The sequence below is a fragment of the Carcharodon carcharias genome, chromosome 12, assembly GCF_017639515.1.
Source record: "Carcharodon carcharias isolate sCarCar2 chromosome 12, sCarCar2.pri, whole genome shotgun sequence".
In the NCBI taxonomy this organism is placed as follows: Eukaryota; Metazoa; Chordata; class Chondrichthyes; order Lamniformes; family Lamnidae; genus Carcharodon; species Carcharodon carcharias.
The window spans coordinates 54,924,821-54,938,617 of NC_054478.1; the positions used below are offsets into that span (position 1 = coordinate 54,924,821).

The window sequence follows — 13,797 nt, forward strand, 5'->3', positions numbered from 1 at the left end:
TTTCTCGTTTTATTTTTGTTGGTGGAAAGTGAACATATATAACTGCCGAGGGGCAGCTCTCGACGATTGAAAGAACAATTTTCATTTATCCCAAAAGCGGTCTTTGCAAAAATCACGAAGGACTCATTAATTTTAGGCCTTACACGCATAATCATCTGGCTCCAGACATGAGGAATAGTACTGCAGCTTTCACCAACTGAACAAGAGCGTTACGAAAAGTTTAAAGGTTTGTGATTTTCTGTTTGAAAAATATTTCCAACAATCGCTGAGGTAGTTCGAGAAAAGTCTGTGACCATCCTTTGCAAACCAAATGTAGCAAAAATAAAGTGGAGTATATCACAAAAGCCTGCATTTAATTCTACACCATTTTGTTTCAGGAATTAAAATATAATTAATAAATAATTTGCCTGCAGAATACATAAAGTGGAGTAATTTTGTACCTTTATGTAACACACAGGCACATGGCAATGTATATTTTATGACACGCATATATATGTTTTATATATATTATATATATATTGTGAGACCTGGCATATATATATATATATATATATATATGCCAGGTCTCACAAAACAATGCCTAAAGCTTCAATTGTCAAGTGTCAGTCCTAATGCACACTTTTACTGAAAATGTACAAAAATGAATGGAAACTGCGCCTCCAAAATCAGGACATTAATTAGCCAATTCAGCATCAAAAATCGATTGGCAGGTATTGAAATGTCGCTTTTATTTTTTTTTTGCAATAGTGCCTAAAGGTGCTTCACGTTCAATCCTAAAATGTTTTTAGAGAAGTGATAATTTTTCAGGTAAAAGTGATGCATTGTGCTTACGGGCTTCCATGTCTAAGCCCAACTTCCTCATGCAATAACTGTGTAGGCAATTGTTTTATTTTAAAAGCCAATTGTGGTGCATTTTACGAGGTAATATTTGCTCGTCTTAAAGGATGCCAGATTTGTGTTGACGGTTTAAATGAGAGCCAAGGATCCTAACTGATGTGTTTAATTACCACTGCTACCTTCTCATTCACTTTCCTTGATGCTTACTGTGCTTGGTGGGTCCCTTAAACCAGAACTAGAATTCAGCAGGAAAAGAATAAGTACGATACCAAACTATTAGTCAGAGAGTGCACCGAGCACAGTCTACATTTTATTTGAAGCTACATCATTCTGAACATAGTAAAATCTTTGGCATGTAGCGGCGATTCATTATGTAGTCTCTCTATATTTCTGAACAAGTTCAGAAAAGACCGGGTTCACATAAAATCTCTAGACCTGACTGACATTGACTAAAACAATTAGCGACAACATTGAAAACGAAATGATAAAATCTCCGTCAAGTAGGGATCGCTAGACATCTCCTTACCTGAAATTAAATATATACAACGTCATAATGTGTTTGGTTATATATAATTTTAAAATGCTTGAATTATACTTCAGTCCATATAGATACACGCAGATCGAATTTAAATAGCACCTGTCACAGTCCTTTATTTCAATAGAATAAAACGGAACAACTTCAGTCACTATCCTCCTTCTCGTCTTGAATTGTTGTGGTGGAATGATTGTAAAGTCCCTGGGCCATTAGATGAAGAGCCAAGCTGTTCTTCAAACCACTAGCTTTCTTGATCTTGGCCCTCTTGTTCTGGAACCAGATTTTGATCTGGGACTCGTTCAGACTGAGTTCTTGTGCTAAAGTTTGCCGCCGCTGCTCGGTGATATAGCGATTGGTCTGGAACTCAGCTTTGAGTCTCTGCAGCTGCTCGGCTGTGAACGCTGTCCGCGGCCGCTTGTCTTCCTTTTCACTCTTCTTCTTTTTCAGCTTTCTAGTGCGGGGACCTGTGGAAACCGCGAGAGAGAGAGAGAGAGAAAACAAATGATCACGCTTTCATATTCTTCCCCTAAACTGAAAGCGTTCAAACCTCTCAGAGGCTCATAAAGTTAAATATATATAATAAAATGCACAGGCGTCCTTTAAACAGGCGGCCATATTTATAGAATTAAAATTAACAAAATGGCGCAAAGTACATTTCCCACAACAGAACAATGCTGCTACAGGGAACGGACGTTTTATTTTATGTTTAATTCTGTACTTCATACCATATTGCAGTGTGTTATTTTATCTTGCTGGAACTCAGTGCTCCATTTTTATTTTGTTAGGGTTTTCAGTGTATTAAAGTCCATTAACGTTAGAAACGTTTGCACATTTCTGTCTGGTTAGCTCGCCAGTGGTTACTGGATGTCAAACATAATGCAAACAAGGCGATAATATTGAACACGTTCTTCAGAAGGTCCGCGAAAAACAATACATCACTATTCCTCAGAACTGAAAATGAAAAGATTTAATAACTGTAATCAGGAAGGGATTCGCACCCGCATTCCTTATTATCCTTACTTTAAACATTCGTGGAAATAAGCCTCTGCCAATGGACAACCTGTCTCAATGTCCCCTCACCTACGTGGGTAAAATGCGCCGCCTTTTTAATGGCAACAAAATACAATTTGTCAAAGGGCTTGACATGGAGCGTGAGGCAGTTCAATTCTAAACCGCTGGCGTTTCAATTTTCAATCGACGTTTTTGAATGTTTATTCGGCATACTGGTTTCTGTTTACAATTGTAGCAGAAGTTTAGCATAAAACAATCGTGCAAATTTAGGCCTTCTGACTGTGGATTACCAAACTCGGCAAAGAATGGAAAAACACCAATGTAACGTGCAGCGAGAAAAAAAAATCTCACTTTGTATTAATTGTGCAGGAAATAGCAGCGTCCCTGTGTAAAATGGGAGGTGAGGTTGTTTCACGTGTGCGCGTTTCCAGTTCCAGATAAACCTCAGATTTCGGGGCTTACAGATTCTGATTTACAGCAAGTTTATCTTGGATAATCCTGTCACAGCAACTTGTGTATTACATAACCTTCTGAGGGTAACATGAGACTAATCAGCGAAGTGTGAGCAAGACAGAGGGGACAGAAAGCAACATGAACATCAGTATATAAGCAGGTTATCAAGAACAGCAACCACCTAACGCTGTCCTGAATATTGTGAGTAGATTTAACAGAATAACTGGTAATCAAAACGCCCCTCCTCGCTATTATAACCTGTGGTGAAATAAACTTTCAAGAACTCAAAAAAGAGAATCTGCATCTATTGAAAAACGCGCCCAAACTGTGCTTGGAAATGTTAATAAAACCATTTTACTACTTGATTGAAAAGCTAAAAAGTGACGTTTTGCTAAATGTTTAGCCTGACAGCTCAATCAATCAATCAACTAGTCAATCAAGCTGGCTTTTCTTAGTTTGAAGAGCCCAGTGCCATGAATAACTCGATCTACACGGCTTGGACGGAGACGTTTACAGGATCGTTTTCATTAGAGAAGGAATCTCTCCTGGTCCTCGGCATAACACAGCAGAGTGGGCAAGCCGGCCAGGCCAGGCCGCGGCACACACACCAATGCTCACACTGTCCGATCAGATCTTTTGTAAACTTGTGCTCGAAAGCAGACACCAAATACTTTCTCAAACGATGCTTTCCGATTCTTGGTGTCCCATAGGAATGTTATTTATGACTGGTTGTGTTATTTATATCCGGAAGTGCTCTTAGTGCTCTTCCTTGCTGCTCTGAGTGTTACACCGAGCATGTGAAACTCGTCAGTCTGTTATTTAAAATGAAATCGTTTTTCTTTGTTTGCGAGAGACCCGTGTAGACCAATATTAGGCATATATTAGTGAGTAAGAATTAATGAACTCGAGAATAATTTTGCATCATTACAAGAGGCAAGAGCGAATGACATGTTCGACTGAAACTGGATGGATCCTAACACCACCAGAACAAGCGTTAACTGACATAGGTTTTTGCTAACAACATACGCCAGGAATGCATAGGTAAATATATTTCTAGCCTGGCTCATTGAATATAGTTAGGATTATCATTCCATATGTATTAAATTATAATGTACTTTTGATCGAACACTTATCAAGATACGGAACTGAATTAATTCTGTCTGCATTACCAAACTGTCTGCTCACACATTTGTACAACTCGAGGTCATAATAATCCTGTATTTTGCAAAAATGCTCACAATTTTCTAGACCTCCACACTTTAGTTTTAGAATGAACAACACAGTGAAGCTGCAGCTGGACGCACAGTCTGGTATACCTTCAATCCCTGGCTTCGAGGCCTGGAATGCTTTGATCAACATAAGGGCCCAAAACTTCAAGTCTTGCTTCGTGTCGCTGTTTCACCGTTGTGTTTGCCAACTGTTTAAACCGTATAACTTCAATACTAGTGATCTGAAACATCTAAAACTTTATTTTTTTGACACAATCTTCTCTATTCATTTTACGGTCGTGACTATCGGTGCCTTTTCGATGCCACATTTCAGTTAGAAAAAAATAAACGAAAAGCGGTACGGGTATCGCTCTCAGAAGCAGTTGCCGGTTTGAAAATAGCTACACGCGTTGCCTTCAGTTTCTAAGGACTTTTTGTTTTGTTTTGCAAAATAAAGTAGCCATTCGTCTTTTTATAGATTTACAATTTTACCGCTTTGAACAAAAAAAGGAGTCAATTAGTTGGATTTTTGATGTTCACGTGTACTATTTTCTTGCTCGTGTTATAAGAACCGTGAAATTTCTTACCAGAAGAGGGTCTGTCTGAATATCTAGTGCAATAAACCCAGGCAGGCCACATTAGTGTCCCTGATGATACTGATTTGATTCCATCACTGTTAGATAGAGGTTCTGCATTGGCGCCCACAAGCATAAGCGCCGAGCCAGTGTTTTCTGCATACTTTGCCGAATTAGTTCCATTGCCTTCGTTTTGCTTTGGTTGGGGCTGTTTGGACGTCTGAGAGGAGCTGTCAGTGCAGTCTAAATTCGGGCTCAGACTCGAGGCGTTCAACGGCCTTGTGAGCGGATTGACGTTTTCTCTGCCGGACGTCTGCGCCCGGTCTCTGTCCTTCTTGCACCCAAAGTCCGGCCTCAGGATATTATCTATAAAAAAGTTCGTGTTTCTGTGCGGCTGCTGTGCCGCTGGATGGGGCTGTATTTGGGGGGACTGAAAAGGTGGAGAGAGAGAAACGCTTTCCGCCTCGCTTGATTCTCGACTTTCCACGCGATTGTTCTGATCTTTTTGCTCTTCCATATTTCGGGGGAACTGTCAATTTTGCCGACTTTCCCACTTGAGAGGCGACGTGTTCAAAACGAGGGAAGCCGAGCACCTTCACACGGTCACTTTCGACAAGCTTTTCCAGCTCACTTTTCAACGACAGTTATCCTATGTGCTTGGCATGGTGGGTGTCTCGGTGATTTCTACCTCCGCTTTACATACTTACTGTGCCATGCAATGCTGGCACTGCATTGATCTTTGTTTGGAGTCCGTGCCGATTCTCTGACAGTGCGGGGCTTTGCAAACTCCTAAATCGCAGCGGCTCCCAGGCACTTTTTCAGCGACCGGAAGCACGTGAATGGCAGGCACGTGCGATCCACCAATCAGCGAGCGCAGCGTCAGGCCCCCGGGGTGATCTCCTAGTGACAGCGCTGACGCTGACCAATCCCAGCCGCTGCTTAGGCAAATAAATAAAACCCAGATGAAATGTAATGAGGGATTCACCGCGGTGTCTGCAGATCTTTCCAATAAGCAAACCTGAAAAGGGCCACGAAAATGAGCACCCAGATTTTAGATTTAGCGAGAGCCCAAACTTTTGTGAAACCCCCTCCCCCCTACCCCATGATTGCATTTTAAAACAAAGTTAATTCCGAAACATTTAAAACGAGCTAGCTGGTTTCGCGGGTTTCACTAACTGGGATATAGTTAATACATTAACACAACAGAAGCAGAATTCTTTATTGTTAAAAAAAAGTGAGTACAAAATTACTATGAGATTCATCGTGAAATGCTGTCAGTTGTGTACATGAATTCATAGCTTAATAAGATTAAAACGCACATTGTAATGCAGTGACAGTTGTATTTTGCAACTGTAATTTGCATGTGTATTTATTTATGTATATATTTCTGTCGGTATAATCGTGTAACTCCAGGCACAAAGAATTGCATTTTGCTTTTACTGATGATGAAACTTTGCATCTTATTTCCATGTATTCGCTCCTTAAAGGTATAGGATTATTAAGGCGCACTGCTTGTATTAGCAGCTGCAGACAAATAGGGCTTCGTCAAGTTTTGGATGAAGATGAGCTATGAACCCAAAACATGGTGTGTTCCGTCAAAACTGTGTCACTGAATCGTGAGAACTAATACATTTCAGATAATGTGTGTTTCACTTACAATGTATGACGCTTTGTATACCGAGACAAAATGAATAAACTCACACGAGATACTAATGATACAAAACAATGTAGACCATCTGTTAAAAAATGTTACATTAGTTTTACCGAGGGAGGCCGAGGCAGAACTCTAGAATTAATTAATATTTCCAAAGTTGCAGTTAATTATCTGATAAAGTTCTGCAGGTTTTCAGGCAAGAATATAAATGTAGTGGGTACTTTCTCCATTTTCTGATAGCAATATCCATATCTTACATTGTCTTTACGTATAGCTTTCGGTTAATTTAAACCGGTACAAATCTTCAGTTTAATTTTCAAAAAGTAAGCAAGGCTCTCCGATAGGCAATGATCCTTCACAAAGAGTAAACACATTACCATATTTGTTTTGGTCGACGAAATACCTGTACCTAAACAGCGATCCAATCGCTGTCCCCAGTGTCATTACAACAAGGAATGCAATCTCGGTGGCAGAGTATTGTCAGGCATTTTAAAAGCTGTAAAAAAAATCTGAGAATGTTGCAAATGAAAATTTCAGTTTTGTTATCGGGCATACAAGAAATAATCTGCGATTAAAGTTACGCGCATTTTGAGGAAATTAAGACTGATAATATTGTGTGAATGGTCGTCTGTAAACCCAATTCCAGTAAAGAAGCAGTTATCAAAAGAAGTACTCTTGCGAATTTATTCTTGTTATAAGTTATATTTCCATTCATTAAAAATGTGTGGTGGAAAATTCCAATTTTTTTTGGCAAAAAAGAGGCTAAATCGATTGTGCATTGTTTCTCTGTTATTTGGTTTCAATAATAATTAAAGTATATCATGTTGTAAATGCCCTTCCTCTGTTTGATTAAAGCTCTCTGTGTTAGTTACAAAACCCATGAAGTTTTAAGAAACATTCCAGAAAGCCCAACATGCTAAGCAAAAAAGATAACTTGAAAAAAGGTGCAACGGCTAAATATTCCTTTCTGCCGTTTGAAAGTTTCATTTTTAAAAAAAGTTAAAATACAAAACAAACACTGAAATGGTGCACCATTCTTTAAGAAGTGGGAAATAACGAAACTGTTGTTTCGGGGAAGACGAACAGTAAACAACAATTAAACATGGTGCTCTTTTAACAAAAAGACCAAGCTTCCTTTGGAACCAAAGGTTTATTTATATTTAAGTTAGCAAAATTGAAATCTTTATCCCAAAAGCGAGCCTGGGTACTTAATTAAATTCTAATTACGACACTATCAATATCCCATTTAGCCACGTAGCCATTGTTGGATTCAGTCCTTTTCATGCAGTAAATGGAGTATCGGTGGCTTATCTCGACTGCAAGAGACGCCTTGAGAAGCGCTGCAAAAGATAATTTATAGGTTTTAATTACTCTTCATTCCGCCTGATCAGCTTGGCGTTCATCACATGTGAGTGAATAAAATCTGGTCAAAAGCACTGTCAGTATTCCCTGGCAAGACGCTTAATCAAAGTAAGCAGGGCGATATTACACGCTGAGAGATCCTAAACGTAATTTAGAAGCTGCTGATAAAGCTGGTTGAATAATGCTCCAGCCTTTTGAGACACCATTTACAGAAATGACTTTATTGACGGCTTAACGTCGGTAATTCATTTTACCTTTCATGTATTGGAGCTTTGATTTGTTACAGTAATGGGATGATAAATGCACTGGTGGCGTATAGCTTTTATTATTGAATATGATACACACACCCATTGCAAATCCTGGATATACATCCTCGAGCTAAGGAAGAAACAAAACGAGCTGAAGCAATTTATACAGAGTGGCGCCTCAGAAGGAAAACCTCCAGTTTTGTATCATAACATAAAGCCTCAGAGATTGGTCAGGTGATTTACTCTTAAATGCGAAAAATACTAAATGTAAATTATCGCTTCCAAGCGGTGTGTTCATCTGTCCGCATGATAAAGTGGAACGTACTTTATAATAAAAACTAGGTTATGCAAGGCACGTAAAGTAAATCACTGTTAAAGGCAGTAATCCTAAAATAGGGCAAACATTTTTATTATTTTTAATTTGATTTCTCACCAGTGTTCCCTTCTTATTAAACAGTCTGTTGTGACACTGAAATATACAACTTCTATGTCCAACATATCTAAAGGTCGTGATCAAATCACTTTCGGCTACTCCTTGAAGGACGTAAATGAGTTGTTCCCATACAATGGATTTCATCGCTCCTACAGCGAATCGGTGACCAGGGGTTTTGTCTGAATTGAATGCGAATAGATTTCTTCCACAAATGCACCATTCTAATTAGGAGCTGTAAGGTCAAGCTGTACACATTCTATGTCCCTAACGCTAGACATCGGAAATGTGTGGGGCAGCAAGTCATTACCTGCCGATCCTTTCATTGTAGTAATTCAGCACTGATCAAATGATTTAGTACCAATTTGTAAAGGAACCTCAGAGACCCCAATAGTTTAAGAAAGTATAATAACTCGTCCATGCAATCAAATTACATTCAAGAAAATAGAAACACGTACTTGAAATAATGTTGATATATTTAAATACCATCTTGCACTATGCTATATTCTTTGGCAGACCTATAAGTTTGTTATGGCCAGCAAATTAGTGTCATATTGCAATTATTTACTCAAGATGTGTCACTAAATGTGACACATTTTAAACATATTTAGGATCAGAGCAATCAAGTCGCCATTTTTACTTTCGAGCCTGCAAATTTTAAAAAAAACCTTTGCAGTATTTAAAGGGATTTTCTTTTAAAGAGTTAGGTACTATTTAACATCACTGTTATGTTGATTGGTTTATTCCTATCACTTTAAATTTCAGCTCACAGAGAGAGCGTCAAAAAGCCTTTATTAGGACTGGAAACAACCTCGGTGTAAATCGAACCTCTGCCATAAGCTGAGGTCGGGCACCTTTCAGTGGAAAGTCCACTCACATCGCTCTGGACATACAAGTGTCACGTGCCATGGTTTGTGAATGTGTTGGCTGTGGGCTCTGGCTCCACATCTGAATAGAATGTGCTGCTAACGAATCATTTAACGCTTAACTGCATGTCTAGGCACAAAACAGGCGAACCTTAAACCCCGGGAAACCCCCACTTTGTGCATTCTGATATCAACTTACCACACGCACCACGTTTTCAGAGAATAATACACTTCAAAGCAAGGGAATGGAAAGATAGGATGTCTCAGACGGAACACTTCAAAGGTTATAAAGCAATATTGTGGTTATTAGTAGTAGATGATGACCCCGCTTGTCTATTACAAGTTCGGATATCCGCCCCTTCGTGGTGTTAATATGCATAAACGTGAATGGAAAATAAACATGCAGTGAACAACACAAAACAAATACATTATTTTCCAAAAATAATCGCTAAATAGCACGATGCCCTTGCATTTGTGTTACCCAGGAATCAAGCTGTGGAATGTATGCCGGTCAAAATGTCGCTTTGTTTTGATGATGTATTATGATCTTAGGTTACACTGAATATAGCCAAATGTTTGTTGGTCTTCCTAAATCAAATCGATAAATACACCACTTATTTGGAAATAGTTCTGTGTTGATAAGACATGAAGTCGAACCGCTCACCATGACAAGGAGACGCGTTTTTGAGCTGATACTTCTAATTTTATCCAGTCGCCGCGCACTTTAGTGTTCCGAAATAGTTTCGCTATGAGAACGCTTAACCAAAATTACTACCGAGGCTGTAAGATAAAGCAAGTGAAATTAAAGACAATGAACGGAAGGGAAGAATAATTATAATATTTTTAAACTGCCATAATTTTTAACTAATGACGCTTTTTCGTTCGAATTCCTAGGCCCATTTCCAAGAAACTGCTAGCAAACCTTCAAACTTTTGTAAATTGCTAAATGCATTACTTCAGAGATACAAAAAAAAAGTCCTTCGATGATCATTGAAAAAAGCCTGTGCCGGAGCAGACTTTTTCATGATGTAATTCTGCTGCGGCCCAGCGGTAGCTGAGGGAATTAATCATCCCAGTTATATGGTACATGAAGAACATTTCGCAAATAGCTGCAGGCCAACATTCTCACTTTATTTTTACATAACAAACAATTCAGAAAGTATTCGAGGCCTATTTGTAAGAATTCACAGAAAGCGGTCTGTGCTTCAAAGGTGAGTGCAGTAATCAAGTGAAATAAACGACTTGGAGGGAAAGGGAAATCAAAAAGACAAGGCTTCAGATTCAATTTGTCTTGTAGGATCATTTACAATCGGAAAGTATTTTCTTCAACCGCTTAAAACTTTGATGCTTTAATAACAGGGCCTGTTTTTTTTATCAAAACACGCCCTTTCCTGTGTCTTTAGCAAGGCACGCAGAATTCCAACCGCATGTTTAGAAAATGGCATTCTTCATCTTCACCGTATCTGTTAGCCTGAGGCAAATTGTGACAATGCATTTCATTCAGTAAAAGGCAAGGCAGATTTATGTGAACACAAAAGAAATCTTACGGGGATCTCCGAATTGTTTCTGAATTTGCAAGGGCAACATAAGTTATTGCAGTGCCATTTCCGTATGCGGTAGTTGCAATTCTTGAGAAGAACGTTGACGATTATAACATAGTAAATACCTGAAAGTATGATTTCGTGTGCATCTCCCGTTTTAGTTGTCATTTATGCGGCGTAAAACTATTCTGTCAAATAATTAGCTTTAGTGGTTTGGCGTCTATTAATAATGACATAAGTCAAATTTGTCTAGTGCCGCATTCGACTGTGCTCCAGGACGGATACCAATAAAAGTGTATGTTTTGGTTCAGATAAGTTAAGCCGCTATATTGCACCGACTTGTGCAGACTGAAGACCGGAAGCGCCACCTAGCGCAATTGATTTGGTCTGCGTTAATCCAATTCATTCAAATAATTTGATATGATTATTTGACAGAAGTTATAAAGGACGTATAATATGTAACAACAATTCTAGCAGTGTGAGGTAATGATCCAGTCACATTGCTTGCACCACTACATTATTTGTGCGCGAGTAGAATCCGCATTATTGGGGTACATTATTGTGGCCATAAATTCTCTTTCGTGTTGTTTTCTACTTTAAATATAGATATGTTCGGCCAGAATCTAGCTCCATGTTTAACTTATCGCAATGGTTATTTGAATAATTCAATTATTCTTTCAAAAACAAAATGCCATAACGTTTTAATTACGAATTAAATCAAACCATTCTGTTGACGCTCCTGTAATTAAATGTTTCGTGTTTGTTTATATGGACCAATGCAAAAATGAAGTTAAATTAAAATGAACGTTGGACTAAAGAAATGTGAAAGACCCATTGACGCGAATATTTAACGTTTTCGCTGTAAAAGCTGAAAACCTGTCGCCACTCTTGACAGAACAAGTCCCACTGTGGCAACTGTGTTCTTATTGCACTTTGAGCGCTTTGCAAACAGTTCTGGAGCCCCTGTAAACATTTCCACGTGGTTGTAGTAAGGCATTAATGCGAATAATTATAAGTTATAAAAAATGTGCCGCATTTATTTAATTGACATTTTCATCAATTAAATTTGTTCACAATTAGAGCAATATACATTTCATGGCGGGGGTTGCTAAACAATTTTTTATGCAGTTCGTGATCAAATTATATCTGATTAATTTTAACTAGTGTTTGTCGCTCTTTTCTGTAAAATGCAACTTCCGAAATAAAACAATTGCTTTTTTGTTCACCCTTTACGAAAGACAAAATGCATCAATCGTTCACTATCAATCCCTTCACGTTTATGTGATGTGGTGAATTCGTTTTACCTTGTGAGTATAATAGTGAACGAATATATTTTCCTATTAAAACAAACATGCGAATTAAATGAATGACACATCTATCACCAAAGCAAAATGATTACGAGCTAATTTTCCTTAATTGGGAAACCACAATTTGCGACCAAATATTTGAAACATGTTCTTATGTGTATATCAATGTTTGGAGCAGCATGAAACCTTGGGTTATGACGATATGAAGTGAACATGTTTAATCCACAATAATATGCATTAATCAGCAATTGATCTTGGATAGGCCATGATATTATGTAGTACTAGAATTAAACACTAAGGGGGCGTGCATTTTTTCCTCAACAATGCGCTTGGTGATTAGATATCCAGCTGCCAGTGGCCAAAGTGATCAATATTCACAGCAGAACTTCCTTTTCTCACATTAATAACTTTCAATATGTTCGAAATACACTCCAAGGAATGAACAGAAGGCAATTCTCTTCTCAAAGGCAGAGATGTGTTAATGCAATAAGTTCCCAAGAATAGAAAGCAATGTCAAATAATTTGAATATATCCAAATTTCTACAATACTTCATTATTTTAATGTCGAATCTTAATATGCATTCAAATCTAATTAAGCATTATTTTACATATTAGTTTTTATTCTTAGCAATTATTTGACATAACACATCTTAGGTAATTGATTCTAGATGTAAACACTCAAGAGGTTAGGACTATATTTAAACTCGAGTCGAGATCTGTCGAAGCACGAGCTTTGAAAGTCAGTTCGATCTCATTTTTGATATGTTCAGCAGACTCTTTCCCATACTTTCTTTTCCCCAAGAGTTAGCTTATTATTACCACATGGTGTTAGCTCTACAGTTTACAGAGACGTGTTACACGGTTTTGCCTGTGTTGCGCGTTGTGTCTCGGTTTTCTTATGCATTTCTACAAGTTCATCCGAAGTCAGAACAACATTGAATTGTCTTATTCCCCACATCATTAAAAACCACAATAAGGCTTGTCCTCCAACAATAAGACGCTAACTGATTATCTGCACATACAGAGTAGATTATTGAGTGATCCGTTCCTGGACTGAATTCCAATTGTCTGAGACTGAGGACTACAGGAAATGTGGAGGGTTGAAGGGGGTTTCTTCCTTATGAAGCTGATGAATTAGTCCTTTCCTTTCTGCCTATAAAGAATCTGTATGCCAAGATCAACTAGTTCTGGAATAAGATGCCCCGTGATCGACGTTTCATTTTATTATTCTTATTTGAAGCAGCTGACTGAAGTTTTCATTTCTGGACAGTCTAGATCACGTTTGTGCCAGTATCAAGTAAAATATTTCGACTCACCATTGCCAATCGGACTCAGAGTACCATGCGCAGATTTAGGGTACAGTGTTCAACGTTTCGAGGGAATGAAATGCTTTCGGAGCAACAATTACATTGACCTTTAAACATAAGGCTGCACCTTTTTAAAATAATTTGATGACTACGATGATCGAGCTGACAGTTAAGGTGCGGAAATTCTTTACTTCATTTGGCCTAAGGGTCTTTTACCTAGATGCTGTAACTATCTCAACACACTCAATCTGCCATCCATTCCTGAGAAAATGATGGCGCATAAAATAAAGTAGTGTCCTCCCTTTCGGATAACGGTGCGGAATCTGCAGTCAGCATATCAAATGTAAAAACACGCTAAATTTCACACTCTTGCAGATTGAGGATGAATAGGATATCAATCGCTGGGATTTAGGAAACAGTCTGAAGCGTTTGTAAATTGCTCACTGTCGAGTTGTTTCCAGGA

At 38.4% G+C, this 13,797-nt stretch overlaps 1 protein-coding gene across 1 annotated transcript; it reads right to left on the bottom strand.

The window, feature by feature from the left end:
* Nucleotides 1–1,146: 1,146 nt before the first annotated feature.
* Nucleotides 1,147–5,293, bottom strand: en1a (engrailed homeobox 1a). The gene is made up of 2 exons (XM_041201447.1): nucleotides 4,632–5,293; nucleotides 1,147–1,836 (listed from the first exon to the last, which is right to left on the bottom strand). The coding sequence occupies exons 1-2, from the start codon at nucleotides 5,134–5,136 to the stop codon at nucleotides 1,517–1,519; spliced, it is 825 nt and encodes a 274-aa protein (XP_041057381.1). The 5' UTR covers nucleotides 5,137–5,293; the 3' UTR covers nucleotides 1,147–1,516.
* Nucleotides 5,294–13,797: the final 8,504 nt, after the last annotated feature.

What these genes read in the sequence shown, in the direction of transcription:
- en1a (XM_041201447.1), bottom strand. Translation starts at nt 5,136, where the DNA reads ATGGAAGAGCAAAAAGATCAGAACAATCGCGTGGAAAGTCGAGAATCA. An exon ending in TTCAGACAGACCCTCTTCTG is followed by an intron (nt 1,837 to 4,631) that starts GTAAGAAATTTC and finishes CGGTTTCCACAG; the next exon opens with GTCCCCGCACTAGAAAGCTG.